This window comes from Lissotriton helveticus, chromosome 5_1, assembly GCF_964261635.1.
Source record: "Lissotriton helveticus chromosome 5_1, aLisHel1.1, whole genome shotgun sequence".
Classification (NCBI taxonomy): Eukaryota; Metazoa; Chordata; class Amphibia; order Caudata; family Salamandridae; genus Lissotriton; species Lissotriton helveticus.
Window position 1 is genome coordinate 2,122,078,958 of NC_136065.1, and position 21,281 is coordinate 2,122,100,238.

Consider the following 21,281-nt stretch of genomic DNA (forward strand, 5'->3'; position numbering starts at 1 on the left):
GCCTTCATAGGAGAGCTAGAGTGTCCGGTCTTCTGCAGTCGCTTCATTGGCTGCCTATCCGGAAACGGATAGTCTTCAAAACATTGACACTGGCTCATAAAGCACTTTTTGGTTCTGGCGCGAAATACCTTCAGCGCAGGTTGGCCTTTCATCGCCCGGTCCGTGCTTTGCACTCGAAATCTTTGTTTCTTGCGACGGTTCCTCGAATAAAGAAAGCCCGAATTGGAGGGCGCTCCTTTAGGCTTAGGGCCCCACAGCTCTGGAATGCCCTACCATTGGCCTTACGTTGCACCTCCAATCTGATGTCTTTCAGAAAGGGCCTCAAAACGTGGCTTTTTACCCTCTAAATTTCTGTTTCTGGATGTCTGTTTTTTTTCCGCCCCTTTTCTCCTGTAACTGTGTTAGGTTTTCTTGGTTATCAGCCGCCAATTTAAAAGCGCCGAGACACTCCATTGGAGTAGCCGTGCGCTATAGAAATAAAAATTAACATAACATAACATAACATAACTTGGCTGGGGCTGCCCAGTGCTGAGTGTCCGCTGCCGGTACCAGCAGTACTTGGCTGAGGCTACCTAGTGCTGAGTGTCTGCTGCCGGTACCAGCAGTACTTAGCTGGGGCTGCCCAGTGAGAGTAAATGTAAATGCAGAGGTACTTGTATAGCGCACGACTACCGGAGGCCTCTCGGCGCTTGTACGAATACCACTGAGGAACCCTTCCTGGCCTTTCCCTGTGAAGTGCCCACTCCTGGGCACCACCAAGGTGAAGCCAGGCATCCTAGTGTTGTTGGGGCCGTTGTGGAGATTAAGCAAGCTATTGCCCAGAGTCGCAGAGTGGGACCCATGGTTGGAATAGGCACCGAGGCGAGAATTATCAGGTCCGGGGAAATTGAGCCCAAGACCCACCGAGGCAGGAATTGAACCCTGGTCTCGGGCCAGACCTCTGCATCAGGGTCAGCCGCTCTAACCATTGAGCCACACTTCTCCACTAGTGTCTGCTGCCAGTACCACTGACTGCCCAGTATTGAGTGTCCGCTGCCAGTACCTCGAGGATATATCTGGACATACAGAAAAAAAAGTGCAAAATTGTCCTCCGTAGTTTCCTTTACAGTCACATTCGGAAATGGTTCTAATAGCCGTTGGGCAACTGATTACACCTTTTGTATTTTTGTATTTTTCACATGATTATTGTGCAAGAAATTGCAACACCTTTTTTTTACAATGAGAATAGTCTTTTTAATTACGGCCATTATAAATGTTGAAGCAGTGATCTCACGATTTTCACACGGGGTTTTCACAAGTATTAATGTATGTTATGGGTGCCAGCCTGAGTCTGCAGACACCTGAGCCCGCAGTACAGGTGCAACTATGAGAAAATAGAGCAGAGAGAGACAGGGAGTCATTTCAGGGGTTAAATATTCTATTTATTTATACACTCACGCACATATTTACACACATTTATTTTACAGGTACATGATCCGGATATTCGAACCGTCAAGGCACTTCCGGTGTTGTGGCGGGGCCCACAAGGATGGGGCCCCTTACCACTAAATCTCCAACTTTGGCAGGTTTTTGGTGATGTTGTGCAATTTTACGTTGTTTGTAGATTGGTGAATTTTTAAACTGCAACCTTTCACCGATCAGTCGTTATACTGGTCCATTATTAGACACTGTATTAAAAAAAAAACACGCCGAATAACATTTACAAATGTCTAACTTCAAGTTAAAATGTTTTTCATGTTCAAAGGCACATTTTTATACTTTGCATAAAGGTGTCGAGTTTGCCCCACGCAGCTTAAATAATATTCGGCAAGCGAGGAATTACTATTTTTTGTCCCCACCACTTCACAGTAATGCAAAATAACAAATTTCCAACCCATTATAAAATACTTGTGGAATTTTTAACTTTTCCAAAAATGCTCTAGGACTGGGGATAGAATAGTACATTTCCCTTCCCAGCGTCTATAAACCCCCTCCACCAACTCCCCCCACTGCCCTGAGGGCACAAGTGCATGGCATTCTGTCCAACATGTAACTTGTTTTGGACCCTGAACCAGGCTGACTTCTGAGGCGCCCCTGGGGAACTTCCCCATTCACTGAAGTCCCCCCGGGGGACTTACCTGGTGTCATGATCCAATTACACACCCTCTCCCCTATCCCGAGATGGGGTAACTTACAAACCTCCCAGGGGCAACTTGAAGGCCTGGAGAAGGGGCATGGCGTTGCCGAGTAAAGATAGGCAGATACCACTTTTCAAGGGATGTATGACGTTTCAACGCATGCTTTTACCACGCATGCCTTTACAACGCCGGTTTTACAACGCAAGTCGTTACAACGACTTGTGTTGGGGGGGCGCTGGATAGTGAATAGTTTAATTTACTATTCCAACTCCAGTCCCCGTGGATAGTAGGGAAGGTGTTGGATAGTAAATTAAAACTATTCCCTATCCTAGAGCGCCCCCCAGCGCAATGCGTTGTAATAACTTGCGTTGTAAAAGTTGCGTCGTAATGGTAGTGCGATGTAAAAGTTGCGTTGTAAAGGATGTTCCCCCTTTTCAAGAGTCTTGTTCCCTGGTTCCTGCTGCAACACAGGGCCCATTTGTAAACAATGTTTTTTCTTGCTTCATATTTTTTAGCTAATCTGGAGGAGGTTTTAAAAAAAATGCACAAAGTTGCGAGCCGTCAGGCTTTGTCACTTTGCACAAACCTCAAAAAGGTAGGGGGTGAAAAATCTTCAATATAGGGCTTGTGGACTAAAAAATGCCAAAGCCTCCTTTTTATTGGAAGATGTTTTTGAAAGGACAATCTCTTGCAAACAAAGCTTTATTTTAGGGAAATTTCACCAGCTGGGGCTGGTTTGTAAAAGTGACGTAGCAGCTCACTCCAGTTTGCCAAACTCCTTTTTTCCCTCTAAGAATTTCAAAAGCAGTAGCCATCCCCAATCACTTAAATAATAAATGTTGGGAAAGACTAGCTGTTTGTGAGTGCGTAAAATATTTTAGAGCAGGCGAGTGGGAGATTTTTTAAAAGTACTCAGAAGAATTACTTATATTGAAGCAGAGGCAGTTTAATAACATAGCGCAAACAAAAACAGAGCTCTAAACTCTGTTTTTGTTTGCGCTATGTAAAATAGCCAAAAATAAAATGTTGAAACCTGTCCATGCTCTAATCCCCCCCTCCAGGAATTAAGCACAAAGCGTTAACCTTTGATGTCGAAGGTAATTCTTGGTAAGGGAGATTGGAGCGTGCGTGACAGGCATCAACATTTTATTTTTGGTAGTTTTACAATTGTCTGAATCGGGTTCTGCAGGCAGGAACCGGGAGCGGGGAGACTAGCCTTGAAATCGGTAGTCTCCCACCTAAATCGGGAGGATTGGCATGTACACCGGAATATATATAAAAAAACACGCCGAATAACATTTACAAATGTCTAACTTCAAGTTAAAATGTTTTTCATGTTCAAAGGCACATTTTTATACTTTGCATAAAGGTGTCGAGTTTTTTTTTTTTTTTCCTTCTTGAGTCTATCCCTTGCGCCGGGAAACCCACTGCGGGTAGCTGTTGCGCGATATAAGTTTAAATAAATAAAATAAAAACTAAAAATATATAGTCAACTGCTGGCTGGTAGACTTCGGGGTGCGGGTGGTGGACTGGTGGGAGAACTGTATGAATGTTAATGAGCTGCTTTTTATTAGATTTCATGGGGAGCTAGAAAAGGGTACCTTTAGAATTTGTGCCAGTATAAGTCCATTTTGGCCACTACCTCACCAAAGTCCCTCATCACCCTTGTGCCCTCAGGTCCCAACTCTTGGTCCCGAGATAAAGCTTTCTTTAACTCATGGTTGGTTGGAGAACAGTTCTCTAATGTCAGGCGCGGAATGAACAAGGAATGTGTTTCAGCCTTTTTTTGTGGATTTCAGCCTTCTCGTTTTCAGCAATAATGTTTTCAGGAGGATAAGGTGACCCGATATTCTAACTGCTGGGAAGGTAGTTCAATCCCCCACCGGACTGATGCTGAATAAAGCAATGATCTTGAAAACAATCAAAGATGAAACAGTTTGAGAGTCATTGGGTTACCTGAAGGTACCGAGCAGGGCGGGTGTTAGAAGTTCTTACAACAATGCGCTGCTTAACAGGGCGTGAACTATATGCAATGACTAATTGGGTGGCACATATAACATAAATGCCCTTAAGCAGCTTGTGACATGCAAACTTCCTGTGTCACAAAACTATTGTCCTCGCTTAAACCAACATTTTTGCACAGACACGCACACAGATATATATATAGAAGGTCCACACCCTGCCATCCTGGTGTATTTTTAAAGCTGCCTAAAAGATGTTTATGCTTTTCTTCTTTCGTCTCCTTAATTAGCTCTCAAAGAATCGTTCAGCCCCGTATTGTTTCCGTTTGACATAAGAAGGAGGAGCGTCACATTACGAAAGCAGTGAAAAATCGTTGACTTGAGGAACCAATGTGAAGCGTAAGTCCCTTGCAGGTGTCGAAGGGCACGATGGAGCATCATCAAGGGATGTGCAAGTAAGAAAGATTAACATTCAAGGTGGCAAACTTCCAAGCACTCTGCCAGGGCCAGTGGTGCCCGCTATTTCCTGTTACATATAGTGTGGGTGTTACTTGCGCGTTATTACTATAGAGAAAGGTGATTGTTGAAGGATATAGTCGAAGGAAGTCCTGCTGCCTTTCATTACCTGTTTACCTTTCACGTGCACACAGTCTGTCCAAGCCTGTGTAAGCAGACTCATATTTTTTGTTGAAGCAGCCGTATGCTGAGGGTACTTTGCAGTCATTAGCGGCCTCTACCTGGCATGTCTAGAGACACCCTCTACCTTCACATTCTAGCATGACTGGGTTATTGCAGAATAAATAAAGTTACTGTCACAAGGGGCAGGTCTAGCACTGAGGTTGGCAGCATGATGGGGGTTGCTTGGGGTGGAGGCCTCCACGGGCTGTCCCGGACACACACCTCCTAAGGCACCAGGTTGAGTAGAGTGTAGCACCTGATAACGCAGAGTGTTCCGGGCAGTGGTGGGCTTGGGGGACAGCGAGCGAGGGGTCAGTGCCATGTTCATCGTCCGCAGGGCTGGTCCCATCATGGAAGGCTGGTGATGTCTCTCTTTGGTGGTGGGCCGACTGGCCTTTGGCCGTTCTCCCTTGCTCGTCCTTCAAACGCCATTATCCTGTAGTAAAGAGAGGAGGAAACAGTGTGAGGACCGCTGAACCCAGACACTCCCATCTTCATCACATGTAAAGACATGAGCGAAAACATCTTTTGAAATTGTAATTTTTGTTTTATATGCAGCAAACTTCACCCAACAGGGCTTCAGGGCACATAAGGAACCCTGTGAAAGCATCAGGCGTGAGACGACACGGTGTTGATTGGAAAAACAACATAGCAAAAAACTTACACCACAATGGTCGGAATTCACTGAGGAATCTGTATCAAGATACATGTTATGTTAAAGTGTATGTTGAAAGAACTTGTAGAGCATTCAAAGGGTACAGATCAGTGTCAGAGAATCACAGAGGGTTACAGTCCAGAAGCATGTGAATAGGTAATGGTGGCCACACTGGTGGGCGTGGCACACGAATACTACTTACCAGTGTGAAGTACGTTAGAGGTTAGCAGGGGGGGCAGACTAATAGGGTGTATAATATAAGGGGCCCAGAACATATCTGATGCAGGATACAGACCTGCAGAGGGGGTTATATTCTGACTATATAGAACATTTGTAAATGTGTAGATAGAATAAAGCAGCGGTTTGCACGAGGCACCACTGGCCACGTACTGAGGGTTTCTGACCAACAGACCACTGGATTGCAGATGACAGAGTAGAAGCCCAGAAACCACAGACACAGATCTGGGGGGTAGGGGTGGGGAGGGGGGATAGTGCAGTGCTGCACAAGCAGGCTCTTAGGAGCCATACAGGACCCAGGTGGGACTCTAAGGGGAAGCGATGGCAGAAGTACAATCGCATTCGCAGCCTTACATGTGTGCCTCTGCACTATGCCAACACATTCATTTTTGTTAGCCACGGGTAGATTAAGTGATTTGCCCAGAATCACAGGATGTTGAGCGTCATTGCAGAGACTTGCACCCGATTCCCCAGGGTGAACAACCTTTACAACGCAACTTTTACAACGCACTACCATTACAACAAAACTTTTACAATGCAACATCCATTACATCGCATGCCATTACAACGCATGACACTACAACGCATACCACTACAACGCATGTCATTACAACACATATCATTACAATGCATAACATTACAACGCATAGTACCCTTACACTATCCAACACTTACCCTACTGTTGCACCCCCTGGAGTTAGAATAGTAATTTTTACCCCTACACTATCCAACACTTACCCTACTGTTGCACCCCCTGGAGTTAGAATAGTAATTTTTACCACTACACTATCCAACACTTACCCTACTGTTGCACCCCCTGGAGTTAGAATAGTAATTTTTACCACTACACTATCCAACACTTACCATACTGTTGCACCCCCCTGGAGTTAGAATACTAATTTTACCCCTACACTATCCAACACTTACCCTACATGCAATGTAATGTTATGCGTTGTAATGGTATGCGTTGTAAAGGTAGTATGCGTTGTAATGGAATGCGATGTAAAGGTAGTTTTTAAAAATTCGCTGTAATGGCATGCGTTGTAATGGAATGCGTTGTAATGGATGTTGCGTTGTAAAAAATGCGTTGTAAAGGTATGCGTTGTAAAAGTATGTGTTGTAACGTCATACAACCATTCCCCAGCGTTGAGGTCGACCGCTCTAGTCGTCAGGCCACACCCTCCCCCCATCCACACCTTTGCCTCCTCCTCCACCACCACCACACCCCTCTCCAAGATCTCACTCTTTGGGCCGGAGCCCCCTAGTGGTGCGTTGAATGTAGAACCTTGTTGAGGGGGGGTTGGTTGCCATCTGGCTCGGATGGACCAGGAGAGGGTCTGTCCAAACAATGAACCTGCGGTGATGCTCCGGCGTGGACACGCCCTTCAATGGGGGAGCACAGTATAACAAGAGACGCGTAGGGTCAGACGATAGAATCAGAGACTACAACTCCCAGAATGCACCTGCTCAGGGAAATCCAACAACTGGCAGGGCGGACACTTGCTAGCTTCCCTCGGGGTGGAGAGGGTGGATATGTATTGGTGGAGGGTGAAGGGTTTGAGGACGGCTGCCTCCCTTGGCACCAGCCCCATAAGAGTGGATTTGGGGGTTTGAAGACGTCTGCCCCCCACAGCCCCTGTTCACGCGCCACTCACGCCGCCCAGACTGGCTCCTTGCAGCCAGCCGTGCCCGAAGCAGCCCTGCCAGCTGGGCACCGCCCGCTTCTTCCGCCACAGCAGGCCCTGGCAGCCTCCGCCAGATGCTGCTCCCGGGAGCTCTGCCCAAAAATAAAAGCGCCCCCACGCCCTCGATGCGGCCACAGAGGCCCCATTGTGCGAGCCCCGGAGAGAGCTAAAGATACCCACAGGCGGCCCTCCAGAGGGGTCACCGGCTGCCAGGGGCGCTGCCCTCAGCGGGGCTGCTATGAAAACCCACGTGCCTGAGTATGAAAGCAAAGCCCCTGGCCCTGCTAATGTATGACGTGTCCAGCGCCGGGCACCGCCCAGAGGCATGGGCGCTAATTATGGCATTTTGGCGCAGCGCAGTTCAGCGCAGCACCGTGCTGCGCTGCCCTACACCTAAGTGAAAGGGCCGAATGCACTGGGCCTCATTTACGAGAAATGACACATCGCTGCGTGAAAGCAGCGATGCGTCACTTCTCAGTGCGCACTCCTTGCGACATACCTGATGCGTCATATTTACAGTATGACGCATCATGGCGCAAGGAGTTACAGATACGTCAGTATTTCCGACGTATCTGTAGGCGCAAAAGTGACGCATTGCTGGAGAGTGTCACAAAAGTGATGCAACTCCAGCAATGTATCCTTTCACATGGGGCAAGCCCCATGTGAAAGGGCTTGCGTCAGTCTTACGCCTGCTGTGAGGGAGGCGCAAGAAATTGACGCATTTGTGTCCTAGAACTGGCACAGTGAAATCACATAGATTTCACTGCGTCACTTCTACGACCCTTCCTTGCGTCAATACGCCCCCCTGCATACATTATACCTGGCGCAGGTATAATGTGGCGCAGGGGTTTACAAAGTGACGCATCTACCTAGATGCATCACTTTGTAAATATGGCGCGACAAGGCGTGTTTTTAACGCCACTGGTGCGTCACAAAAAGTGACGCACCGGCGGCGTAAAAGTGACGCACGGCCTCATAAATGAGGCCCACTGGATTTAAGAGTACTGTGCATTCTTGTCCTATCACCCTGCGCGGGCACCGTTTTGGCAGCCTAGCGCCAACGCATGCACCCTTGCTCCATGGTGCAATGGTGCAAGGGTGCCTCTGGTGCAGGTGGGATGGCTTTTTGTGCAGGAAGGGGACCTTCCTGCACAAAAAGAATCACTAGAGCCGGTTTCTCTCTTTATGTGTGCTGAAGAATGCAGAACACCTAGAAAGAGGAAAAAACGAGGAGAAATGAACATATTCCTCCTCCTCACTCCTCACGCCAGGAGGTGTCCGGATTTGTTGCTTCTCCAGGTTTACATCACTTTGTAATTCTGAAGCAGCGTCAAATTCCGTTGGTCTCGCGTGGGAAAAACCGACTGCAACGCCCACGGAACGCCTTCCGAGCCGCAGTAAGCAGACAGAGATGTGTGCTGCATCGCCATACTCAGGATTTATGAGGCCACTCGAACCCATGCCTGCGTCATGCATGTACCACTTTACGAGGTGCTATGCAAAAGTGACGCAGGGCTCTCATAAATAGGCCCCTCAGGGTGCAAAGCTGTGCAAAATCAGTGCGATATTAGTGCATTAAATGTCCAATGTCAACACGTTGCTCATAAGAGCCAGTGAACTGAACAGTACTTCCTGGATCCAGACCCGCCTCTATCACCGACCAGACATTACCAGCACCGGCCACCTGGATCGGGGAACAGCGTTTACAACGCAACTTTTACAACGCAGTACCTTTACCACGCAACTTTTAAAACGCAAGTCGTTACAACGACTTGCGCTGGGGGGCACTCTAAGATAGGGAATAGTTAATTTACTATCCAAAACTTTCCCTACTATCCACGGGGACTGGAGTTGGAATAGTAAATTAAACTATTCACTATCCAGCACCCCCCAACGCAAGTCGTTGTAACGACTTGCGTTGTGAAAGTTGCGTAGTAAAGGCATGCGTTGTAAAAGCATGCATGGTAATGACATACATCCCCTGGATCCCTCCCAAGCGACTGCTATAAGAAAACTGTGCTGACTGTATTTTTTACCCCTTCCTTCGAAGTAGCGCTGCAACGCCACAAGTTGGTAGTATGTTTGTATTTTTAATTTTATTTTTGCAATTTTATATAGCACGGACATGGCCTGATGGCACCAGATCGCTTTACAACAGTCTCAGGATACAAGGGTACAGCGAGGTTTAATTACAGTAATTAAAGTCAGACATTTGCATCGGTAGCTGCGACCAGGACAATTGTCGCAGTTGGTGAAAGGTCGATTAAGATGGCGCTGTCACATTATGCGGGTAGTTCGGATCCTGGTGGAGAGCTTGTTACTGGTCGAAGGTGATTAACCCGGGTATCTGTCATATAGGAGGTCCTTTTTGATGGTGACCAGGCAGGTAGTTAGATGTGTGGAGAAGTGTGGCTCAATGGTTAGAGCGGCAGACCCTGATGCAGCGGTCTAGCCCGGGACCAGGGTTCAATTCCCCGCCTCGGCGGGTCTTGGGCTCAAAATTCCATGGACCTGATAATTCTCGCCTCGGTGCCTGTTCCAATCATGGGTCCCACGCTGCAACTCTGGGCAATAGCTTGCTTAATCTCCACAACGGCCCCCACAATGCTAAGGATGCCTGGCCTCCACCTTGGGGGTGCCCAGGAGTGGACACCTCACAGCGAAAGCCAGGATGGGTTCCACAGCGGTATTCGTACAAGCGCCTTGAGACCCTTGCGGGTGAGGAGTGTGCTATACAAGTATCAATTTACAAAGGGACGGAGGTAAGGAGTTCCAGATTCTTGTGTCCCTTACAGAGAATGACTGGCTCGTGTACCGTTCTCGACTGACAGTGGGGGTTCCAAGGCAGGGATTGGCCATTTCTGGAACCCCGACGTTCTCTGAAGATTTTCAGTTTCTTGTTTAGATAGAAGGGTGAAGAGGAGTGCAGCGTTCTGTGGGTAATGCTGGTGGTTTTGAATTGGGCCCGGGCAGATGTGGGGGCATATTATCAAGGGTCTTCTCTCTGCGTTGTTGGCTTTAAAAGCCAAAAAAGCGGAGATAAATCTTTTCGCCCTATTTACAAGATGGTGCTAACATGCATTAGCGCATGTTGGCAGCCGTTTTCCCGACGCCTCGCTTTGCATCTCTAATGAGATGCAAAGTGGGCATCACTGGGCGTACCTCACACTGAAAGACATGCATTGAGACCCTTGCGGGTGAGTAGTGCGCTATACAAGTATCAATTTAATTGTATTGTATTGTAATTGCATTTATATAGCTAAAATATTGCTAAGTGCACATCGCAATATTTACAAGGCGGCCCACAGCATTTTATCAGATGTTAGTTTTTGGCGAAAAACGCGGTTTTTGCCAAAAACTAACGTCTGATAAAATGCTAACTTACCCTAGTTATCCTACGGCAGGTGGATCATAAGGCTGAGTGCACCTTAGACGGCGATAAATAAAAAAGCACTAAGCGCGCTTTGCGATATTTATCGCAGTCTATTGATAATATGCCCCGTGGTCTCAGCGCTGCTGCAGGCAGCGCCACTCACTACACACATATGAATAGGTAGCAGAGGAGAGAGGAGAGAGTTCCCGTGGTAAACAGTCCTGGAAGTAACCAAACCCCGTCCCCTGGGCAGATAACAGGCCGAAGCCAGAGGGGCGACGAGGGGGGACAGGACGCGACGGGACCAGTAACAATGGCGGCTCTGTGCGGCCTCCATGGCACGGGGAGGGCACCGTGAACAGGGCCCTGTTGTTTGCCGTACCCTGGGGCCCGGTGGGCACGGCTTCCCCGTCAGCTTCCCACGGAGGGGTGCAGCGATCGCGGCTCGATAGAGGGGCGCTGCCGCGGCACCCCCAGTGTAGAGTTACTTATGTTGCAGTCGTATTGAGCCGGAGCACAGGAGGAGTGCCAAGGACCCGTCTCTGTGGACACAGGGCCCGATTCACAGAATGAATTTAAGACTTAATCCTATATTTACTACTATTTCGGTATTCACAGAATGCACTTACTACTTTTGGTATTCACAGAATGCACTTACTACTTTTGGTATTCACAGAATGCACTTACTACTTTTGGTATTCACAGAATGAATTTACTACTTTTGGTATTCACAGAAGTTAGGATTTTGTCTTAAGTTTAACTTAAGACAAACTTAAGTCAGACTTAAGACAGACTTAAGACAGACTTAAGTTAGGATTTTGTCTTAAGTCTGTCTTAAGTCTGTCTTAACTCTGTCTTAAGTCTGTCTTAAGACAAATTTAAGACAAAATCCTAACTTCTGTGAATGCCAAAAGCAGTAAGTTCATTCTGTGAATGCCAAAAGTAGTAAGTGCATTCTGTGAATACCAAAATAGTAGTAAGTTTAGGATTGAGTCGTAAGTTCATTCTGTGAATTGGGCCCACAGACTCTACACTCTGTAGAGCATCGCTAGACAATCTAGGCGCTACGGAAGAAATCCACTGCCACTATAACCATACTAAGGATGACTGGTAGGATGAACAAGGTACCAAAGGTCACAGAGGTCACGTCTTTTTTACAATTTCGTGGCTAGGATTCAACAAGCATTGGAAATGCAATAGGTCTCGCCTTTGATTAAGTTAAAGCCATTTGCTTTGCTAATGGCATTGTATTATAGCTATGTATTATCGAGTGTATGTATGTGATATGTTGTGATTTTATGTTGTTAGATTGTATTTGTTACCTATGTGTTTTGATTTGCAGTGGCCTTTGGGACCTTATAAGTGTTTAGCAATGCACTTTCCAGCATAGGTAAATAAATAAATACATACATACAAAATATACGCTGGATCTGACCTTGTGTAATGTAATAGGTGCTTGTGCAAAGCACTCCAATGCATTTACCAGACCTTTATTGCGCGTCTAAAGGCACAGAGAAAACACAAAAAACGCCTCAGCGCCGTGCCGCTCCCACAAGGAGGCCGTCCACCGACCCACTTTGAAATCATAACTGTGCAGATTTAAGTGTTTAGGCAAAAAATAAACTCAGGTGTGAAGACTTGAGAGATGTCTTTTTTCGGGAAAACGGCAACTTGTTTTTGGGTGAAGGAGACACGGGGGGCAGTGGGCGGTCACCCTGGGAGCACTCCCAGGAAATGCCCTGCTGGTGAAAGCTGTATATCCCACCTATTGCAAAATCCAGTTGTTAAATTCCACCCCAAAATTCAGCACACGTTCCACCCAGCGGTGACCCAGGGCTGAGATATTTAGTGGTAATAGTGATAGCTGAGGTGAGAAAAAACACAGCCGGTTAGTACTGCCTTGAGATAATCCAGCCTTCAAATTCCGGGGACCTTTGGTAATATTTGCACCAACCCAAAATGCAATAAATATTCTTGGGCAGGACAGGGGCCGAAACGGACCGTCGCCAAGTAACGACTGTGGGCAGAGGAAAGCGCTGACATGGGTGAATGAAGGGGTATCGGTAGGGGAGGGTTGAGGCAGGGTGAAGGGCTGACGTCAGGGGGCAGGGCTGGGGCAGGTCTGTGGCCAGAGTTATTGCCAGAGAGTGGGCAAGAGAGAGTCAAGGCGTAACGGCAGGGGCGTGTTCGGGGCAGTGTGAAGGGCTGCCCGGGACTGTGGTCAGAGCCAAGGATGAAATGGAGGGGTGGCTTGCTTAGGGGCAGAGTAAAGGGCTGACGTCAGAGGGCAGGGCTGGGGCAGCGCAGTGGACAGACTGAGACTGAGGAATCGTGAATGATGGGACAGAGACAATGAGTAGGAGCACAGAGCAAGGCTACGGTAGAGGCGAGGGAAGACACTGTGGGAAGTGTGGGGGAAGTGGGACAGATCCCAGGCAGGGGGTAAAGTGCAGGATGGGATGCTGGGCAGGAAAGAATGGGGTAGAGTGTAGGTCCTGGGAGGTAGGCTTCGGTGGTACTAGGCAGGGCTGTGACAGTAAATGATTGGGACACTTAGGTACTAGGACAGAGTGGTGCTGGACTGGGTTGAATTAATGGCATATCACAGGACTGGAGTTAGTGAAGGATGGGACAGAGCGCATGGATGGGACAGGAATAAATGCAAGGCGCAAGAGTGGTGTGCGGATTGCTTTAGCCGCAGACCGCAGATCCTAGGGGGACGTACGTCTTGGGCATATTCGGGGCAGGGGGTGCGGCAGGGACAGGTTTATGGAGCAGAGTCCTGTCTGACTGCCCTAAAGCCTGCCCAGAGGGGATCACTCTGTGTGTGAGCCGTAGGCAGGCAGGCGCAGCTTGTTGGAGACGTGTCCGTGTGAAGGGACATGCGCTATGTGTGAGGGTGGTGGAGACAGGCTCTCTTGCTGGTTAAAAAAAAGCAGAAGACAGGTCTGTGTGTGTGAAAACAGAATCCCTGCGCGAAGAAGCAGAGCAAGAGACGGGTCAGTGCACAAAGAGAGCGTTCAGCCTGTGAAGGAGAGAGTGACAAGCTCGTGTGTGAAAAGACCTGCACGAGGGAGCATGGTAGGGCAGATTTGTGTCTGAAGAGCAGGCTCAGTTTGCGAGGGGAGACCGAGAAAGGAGAGGCGCACTGTGTACGGATCAGGAGACAGTGTGTATGTGCGAGAGAGCTGGAGACAGCTCCGGTGTTGAGAGACAGGTTTGGGGAATGAGGGAGCAGGAGACCGCTCTGGTGTTGAGCGATAGGTCCGTAAGGAGATAATGATGAAAAAGTAATAAAATACATTAATAGTTAAATGCAACCCAAAACTGAACGCACCACCCAAAAAAAACCTGCCTGTCGTACGTAAACTAGAAGCATACCCTTAGACGTCACGGGAACAAAGATGGCCTCGGCCTGTCCAGATGGGCCGTACTAAAATTGGAAGGGCGGCAACCAAAAAGCACGATTGCCAATAACGCAACATCGTTTAATATAAACTATGACCCGAGTCAATGGAAAAGAGGGGCGGGGCTTCAAGTCCCCTTCTGGAATCGTATCGATTCCAAAAGGCCCTCACATGGCGAGAGCAGCGCATGCACGCTGCTAACAAAAGGCGAGACCTAAAAAGGCACTACGAACACGTTTGGTGCAGGGACATAAAGCAGGAGCCTCCCAGGCGTCCAGGTGTAGCAGCCTTCCAGGGCACACAGGGGTAGCATAGATTGAAACGTTAGTCCTGTGATGCTGCACCCTCAACGCCCATATACCCAATGTGCAAAGAGCACAATGGACAGTGCCTTGATTTGTATTCTATGTGCTGCCGCACAGCTGAGTGCCCTATCATGAAGGACTGCGCTGGCGCAGAGCTGAGCCCCAGTTCTCACACACCTCCAGACTCAGATTTACCAACACTTTATGCAAGGTTTGTGTTCTTTTTTTAACACAAACCTGACAAAGTGTTCTGCTGGGATTGGCTATCCAAACTGGAATGGCATGGTGAGCAAAAAAACGATGGATTTAGGCCCAGATCTCTGCACTGGGGTGAATGTATGACATTGTTCTGCATTCTGTCCATCAATTGTTGTTTTTGCATTTGTCACCCCGAGTGGGACGGGTATACCCAGACGTGGGTCCCATGCTCTCCACACCACTGGAGTCAAGCTATCCAGGCTGATGACGGCTGATAGCCAGAAACCGTCCTTTGATGCTTGATTCCGGTCCAGGAAAGACATGGCTTGGCAGTTCGGGCTGGACTGTTCCCATGAGGCACAGGGTCAAGGCTGATTTGCATATGGCCATGTCTGACCTGGGGTGGTGTGGAGTGCACAAAAAAACGATGGATTTAGGCCCAGATCTCTGTACTGGGGTGAATGTATGATATTGTTCTGCATTCTGTCCATCAATAGCTCTTTTTGGGATTGACTATCCAGCGCAAATCTGGATTCGCGTTTATAGTTCCCCAAAGAAACGTTCTGTTACTTTGCGTGAAGTTTGCATTCCACAAGTGGGACAAGGGCGCTCCATGCAGCCCCCCATGGGGTTTGCCACAAATTCCTATCTACAAGCTTTCGTAGACATCAATTTGTGCCACAAATTGTTATGCCTCCTGGAGGCAGCAGGCATAAGAAGAAGAAATGTATTAATTTCTCCTTGTGTTTCCTACCTTGCATGCGTGGCATACTGCACAGCACACAATCAAAGAAGTGGTATTGTAAAAGGATATTTTTTTGTACCCTTTTAGCACAACATCTATTCCTTACAGATGTACACATCCTTGCACTGCGGGCACTAAAGCGCACCAGTGCAGGGAGAGAGGGAAGCAGCACCATATGTTATTAGCAATGGGGCTGTCCTGCTCTCTCTCTCTCTGGTACAAAGCAGTGAAGTAACCTTAGTTGCTGTGCTGCGTTGCACAAATGGTTTGTAAATCTGTCCCTTAGTGTGTAAAATACATTCTTTAAACTCTGAGGGGCAGATTTACAAGCCACTTGCGCCACTTTTGCATCACTTTTAAAATGGGAAAAGTGACACAAAGCCGACGCAAGGGGCTTGTAAATCTGCCCCTAAATTTATCTGAGCTGGGACTCAATTTTCAGGCAGCGCAGCTCAGAAAGAGTGAGCAGTTTGCCTCTCTGTTTCTGAGCTGTGTTGTCTAAAATAAAGCCCTAACTCAAAGAAACATCAGATTGAAATTAATTCACTTTACAGACAGCAGGAGCAGAAACACAAGTGCTTGACTCTGATCTGAGCCAGCGCAGCCCGAGGCCCTGGTTCTACCTGGAGTTCCTGGAGAAGGGAGACCCCTCATGCTCAAAGGAACAGACCACGATGCAGACCTTGTTATGTCTAAAGTTCATGCATCAACTCACAGACACCTCAAACCCACAGAATGAGGCACTGCTGCCCTTCAGGTGTCAGAAACCCCTGTATGACTTTTGCCGCCCTCCTGGTGCTGGAAACCCTTGTCAGGCTCTCCTACACACTCCTGGTGCCTGAAACCCTTGTTGAACTCTCTGCCGCCTTCGGGTGCCTGAAACCCTTGTCGAACTCTCTGCCGCCCTTCAGGGGCCTGAAACCCTTGTCGAACTCTCTGCCGCCTTTCGGGTTCCTGAAACCCTTGTAGGGCTCTCTGCCACCTTTCAGGTGCCTGCAACCCTTGTCGTGTTCTCCGACACACTCCTGGTGCCTGAAACCCTTGTTGAACTCTCTGCCGCCCTTCGGGTGCCTGAAACCCTTGTCGAACTCTCTGCCGCCCTTCAGGGGCCTGAAACCCTTGTCGAACTCTCTGCCGCCTTTCGGGTTCCTGAAACCCTTGTAGGGCTCTCTGCCACCTTTCAGGTGCCTGCAACCCTTGTAGGGCTCTCTGCCACCTTTCAGGTGCCTGCAACCCTTGTCGTGTTCTCCGACACACTCCTGGTGCCTGAAACCCTTGTCGGGCTCTCTGAGACACTTCTGGTGCCTGAACCCCTTGTCGGGCTCTCCGACACACTCCTGGGGCCTGAACCCCTTGTCGAACTCTCTTCTGCCTTTCAGGTGCCTGAAACCCTTGTCGGGCTCTCCGAGACACTCCTGGTGCCTGAAACCCTTGTCGAACTCTCTGCCGTCCTTCAGGTGTCTGAAAGCCTTGTCGGGCTCTCTGCCACCTTTCAGGTGCCTGCAACCCTTGTCATGTTCTCCGACACACTCCTGGTGCCTGAAACCCTTGTCGGGCTCTCTGAGACACTTCTGGTGCCTGAAACCCTGGTCGGGCTCTCCGGCACACTCCTGGTGCCTGAACCCCCTGTCGAACTCTCTGCCGCCTTTCAGGTGCCTGAAACCCTTGTCGGGCTCTCTGAGACACTCCTGGTGCCTGAAACCCTTGTTGAACACTCTGCCACCTTTCAGGTACCTGAAACCCTTGTCAGGCTCTCCGAGACACTCATGGTGCCTGAAACCCTTGTCGAACTCTCTGCCGCCTTTCAGGTGCCTGAAACCCTTGTCGGACTCTCCGAGACACTCCTGGTGCCTGAAACCCTTGTCGAACTCTCTGCTGCCCTTCAGGTGCCTGAAACCCTTGTCAGGCTCTCCGAGACACTCCAGGTGCCTGAAACCCTTGTCAAACTCTCTGCTGCCTTTCTGGTGCCTGAAACCCTTGTCGGACTCTCTGCCGCCCTTCAGGTGCCTGAAACCCTTGGCAGGCTCTCTGACGCAATCCTGGTGCCTGAAACCCTTGTCGAACTCTCTGCCGTCCTTCAGGTGCCTGAAACCCTTGTCGGGCTCTCTGCCACCTTTTAGGTGCCTGCAACCCTTGTCGGGCTCTCCTACACACTCCTGGTGCCTGAAACCCTTGTCGAACTCTCTGCCGCCCTTCAGGGACCTGCAACCCTTGTCGAATTCTCTGCCACCTTTCAGGTGCCTGAAACCCTTGTCGGGTTCTCCAACACACTCCTGGTGCCTGAAACCCTTGATGGGCTCTCTGAGACACTCCTGGTGCCTGAAACCCTTGTCCGGCTCTCCGATACACACTCCTGGTGCCTGAAACCCTTATTGGACTCTCTGCCGCCTTTCAGGTGCCTGAAACCCTTGTCGGGCTCTCTGCCACCTTTTAGGTGCCTGCAACCCTTGTCGGGCTCTCCGATACACACTCCTGGTGCCTGAACCCTTGTCCGGCTCTCCGATACACACTCCTGGTGCCTGAAACCCTTGTCGGACTCTCTGCCGCCCTTCAGGTGCCTGAAACCCTTGTCGGGCTCTCTGCCACCTTTTAGGTGCCTGCAACCCTTGCGGGCTCTCCGACACACTCCTGGTGCCTGAAACCCTTGTCCGGCTCTCCAATACACACTCCTGGTGCCTGAAACCCTTGTCGGACTCTCTGCCGCCCTTCAGGTGCTTGAAACCCTTGTCGGGCTCTCTGCCACCTTTTAGGTGCCTGCAACCCTTGTCGGGCTCTCCGACACACTCCTGGTGCCTGAAACCCTTGTCGAACAGTCTGCCGCCTTTCAGGTGCCTGAAACCCTTGTCGGGCTCTCTGCCACCTTTTAGGTGCCTGCAACCCTTGTCGGGCTCTCCGACACAATCCTGGTGCCTGAAACCCTTGTCGGGCTCTCTGCCGCCCTTCAGGGTCCTGAAACCCTTGCCTCCACACTCCGCCTCTCAGGCATCTGGGCTAAAATGATGCAGTTTAGAAAGCTGTCCCACCTTTGTTTTAAAGCAAAACAGGTCAATGACGATTTCAAAACAGCTGCACTCTGCCCTGATTGGGCCATGTGTGCATCAGAAAATGAAATCTAAGGAATGCCAGAGGGGAAGCCGAGCTCTGGTTTGCTTTTCTTCAGAGAGCTGTGAAGGCTTGAGGAGCTAGCAGACAAGAACCAATCATTTCAAAGGAATGCGGAAGCGTTGTGATTGGTGGGATGCGTCCACGAAGCAGGCAGTTTAAATAGGCTGGGAAGTGGGAATTCTCGCCTAGGTGGGAGGAGGGGATGGGGTGTTTGGGATGGGTGGGAGGAGTGTGAAGGGGGAGGGAGAAATGGTGAAGCATGCCACGTTGGTGGGTGAGGGTCAGTGCACACTATAAAGGACACCCGTAATCAATGATTTAAATGGGCCGGTACTGTCCGGTACAGAGTACCAGCACTTTTATATTTTAAGAGGGAGAGTACGGCACTTCTCGAGAGAAATATAATACTTTTAATTGGTGAGTACCGGCACTTCTCAGTAACAAGCAGGTACTCTGGTACAGAGTACCAGCACTTCTATTTTTCAATTTCAAGCCCTGCCTGTAATGACTCTTTGGTGTTGGTGAACCAACACGCTACTTTGTTTACAGTTAATAGGTATAGGGAGGGCGTCAGTTACTAGGTATGGGGAGGGCGTGTGCTGGGCCATTAATTTCCCTCCCCACCCTTCTTTTGTTTGATGACGTTGCGGCACATTCAAGAGGTGCCGTATAATCAGAGTCGGTCTGGGAACCTAAAGCAGGCCAGACCATCCCCCATGTGGTCTATTGTGCACCCCCCCCCTTGCCCCCCACCCGGGGGGGGGGGGAGGTTGGGAGTAAAATAGTGCATTCTACAGCACGTTTGTCATTATATATTAATTTGTATGAGCCATTAAAGCACAGTAAATGATGACCTTACTGTGCACCAGGATACAACTATATTTGATTTGTTTTAAAGCGCCTCTCATATCAGTGCAGGGTGTCAGAGCACTATACATCACACACACATACAGAGACAATGATTCATACGTTTGTAAATCAGTGTATAGAAAATGTTACATAGGGCACAGGGACTACAGGGTGTAGGATTCATGTCATCCATACTGGGGGCATTTTTTAAGCGTGCTTGCTCTTGGACAGCACAAACTCAGGATTCAGAACGTAGCGCAGTGGTTAGAGTTGACTTTAATAATAATGCATGAGAACAACTACGCCAGAATCAGATGGGGGATGCAGGGTGAGGTGACCGACTCATTTCCTGTCGAGCGTGGTGTTCGGCAGGGGTGTGTATTGGCGCCCACGCTGTTTTCATTATACATCAACGGTATTGTGGACTATCTTAACCGTTCCCCCACTGACGCCCCGATTATGGCTGGGGCCCGCGTGCCTGTCCTCATGTTCGCGGACGATACATTGATAGTTTCCCGGACCCCGAGTGGGCTCCAGAAGGCTGTGAATGCGTTCGGAGAATTTTGTCAACTGCGTGGACTTGAGATAAACACTTTAAAAACCAAGTTCATGTCCCTGAGTCAGCGGAAAACCTTCAAAGGTACAATTAATTTTAATGGAACTCCACTAGAACAGGTAGAGGCATTCACGTATTTGGGAATATCTCTCCAGAGCAATATGGGCTGGAAAAGTCATATTGACATGGCTGTTTTAAAATTCCATCAGCTAGCGGGTGCCTTAGCCACAAAGCATAAAGCTTCCTTTACAAAGCCAATTACACCTGCCCTAGAGATTTATAATATGAAGGTCATAAGTGCTTCTTTGTATGGTTCTGAACTTTGGGGATTCAATAATCTAACCCAACTGACAACGGCAGAGAATAAATTCTTACGTTGTTTAGTTGGGGTACCCCAAAGTACTCCTACCATTCCGCTTCTATACGATCTCGGCAGGAAAAAAGTTGAGGATATAGCACGGTTACGGCCCCTATTGTACTGGAGGCGTATCTGGACAACTCCAGAACTAGCGCATTACGCCATTGCACTAAAGGATATTATCAGGGCTGACTGCTTTCACCATATCCAATGGCTTAAAGAGATAAGGGGCTTATTAACAAAGTTGGAGCTTGATCATCTATGGGTAGATGCAGACGTCCCAAGTTTCCCGTCAAAAACAATTCTGAAAAAAATGTATTGGGAAATGATCTGGATGTCCACCCACAGTACCTGTATAAACACTAATTTAACAGGACGGTTCCTTGATTTTAAACCTCGCCCACTCTGTGAAGCGTACTGGGATATTATAGAGAGTCCGCTTGATCGAAAGCTGTTTTTCCAGTTTAGAACTGGAACCCTACCTGTAAAAGCCTTCAGTTATAAGTGGTCGGCAAATTGGGATGACAAATGCCATAGTTGTAAACATTTGATTGAGAATGTACCCCATATGCTGTTTGTATGTCCCCTATATATATGCCCTCGTAGCAAGTGGTTAAAAGCAATATGTATCAACATGGGCACCCAGGGATACATTGAGGCGCTACGGATATTGGAGAGTGATTGTTCACCTTGCCTAGCAATTGCTGTTGCCAAATTCTTAAGGTGGGCCTGGATCATTCGCACCCACACTTTAAAATCCTTAGATTCTAGCCAATGATCTTTTAAAGACTCTCAATAAGATGATTGATCATGTTTTTGTATAATTCAGTTTTTTTTTAAAAACATCTTTTTAGAACAATTGTTTTTTAACTTGTAAATGACAGACTCAAGATTTAATAACTTTTGAACATTGTATTTTTACTTTGGTTAGTATTTATAATGATTATGTCTAATGATTGTAAGTATAATTTTGCTTTTATGACATGCTGTCGAATAAAGCTTTTTGAAACAGATTTGTTTTAAAGCGCCTCTCATATCAGTGCAGGGTGTCA

General features: G+C 48.4%; 1 protein-coding gene across 1 annotated transcript in view; it reads right to left on the minus strand.

Moving 5' to 3' along the window:
- Positions 1 to 1,399: 1,399 nt before the first annotated feature.
- Positions 1,400 to 21,281, minus strand: part of AIF1L (allograft inflammatory factor 1 like) — a 118,810-nt gene continuing 98,928 nt past the window's right edge. Inside the window, exon 6 of the mRNA XM_078646207.1 lies at positions 1,400 to 5,192. Coding sequence (XP_078502333.1) covers positions 5,105 to 5,192 — 88 coding nt within the window. The 3' untranslated portion in view covers positions 1,400 to 5,104. The remainder of the gene's footprint in view (positions 5,193 to 21,281) is intronic.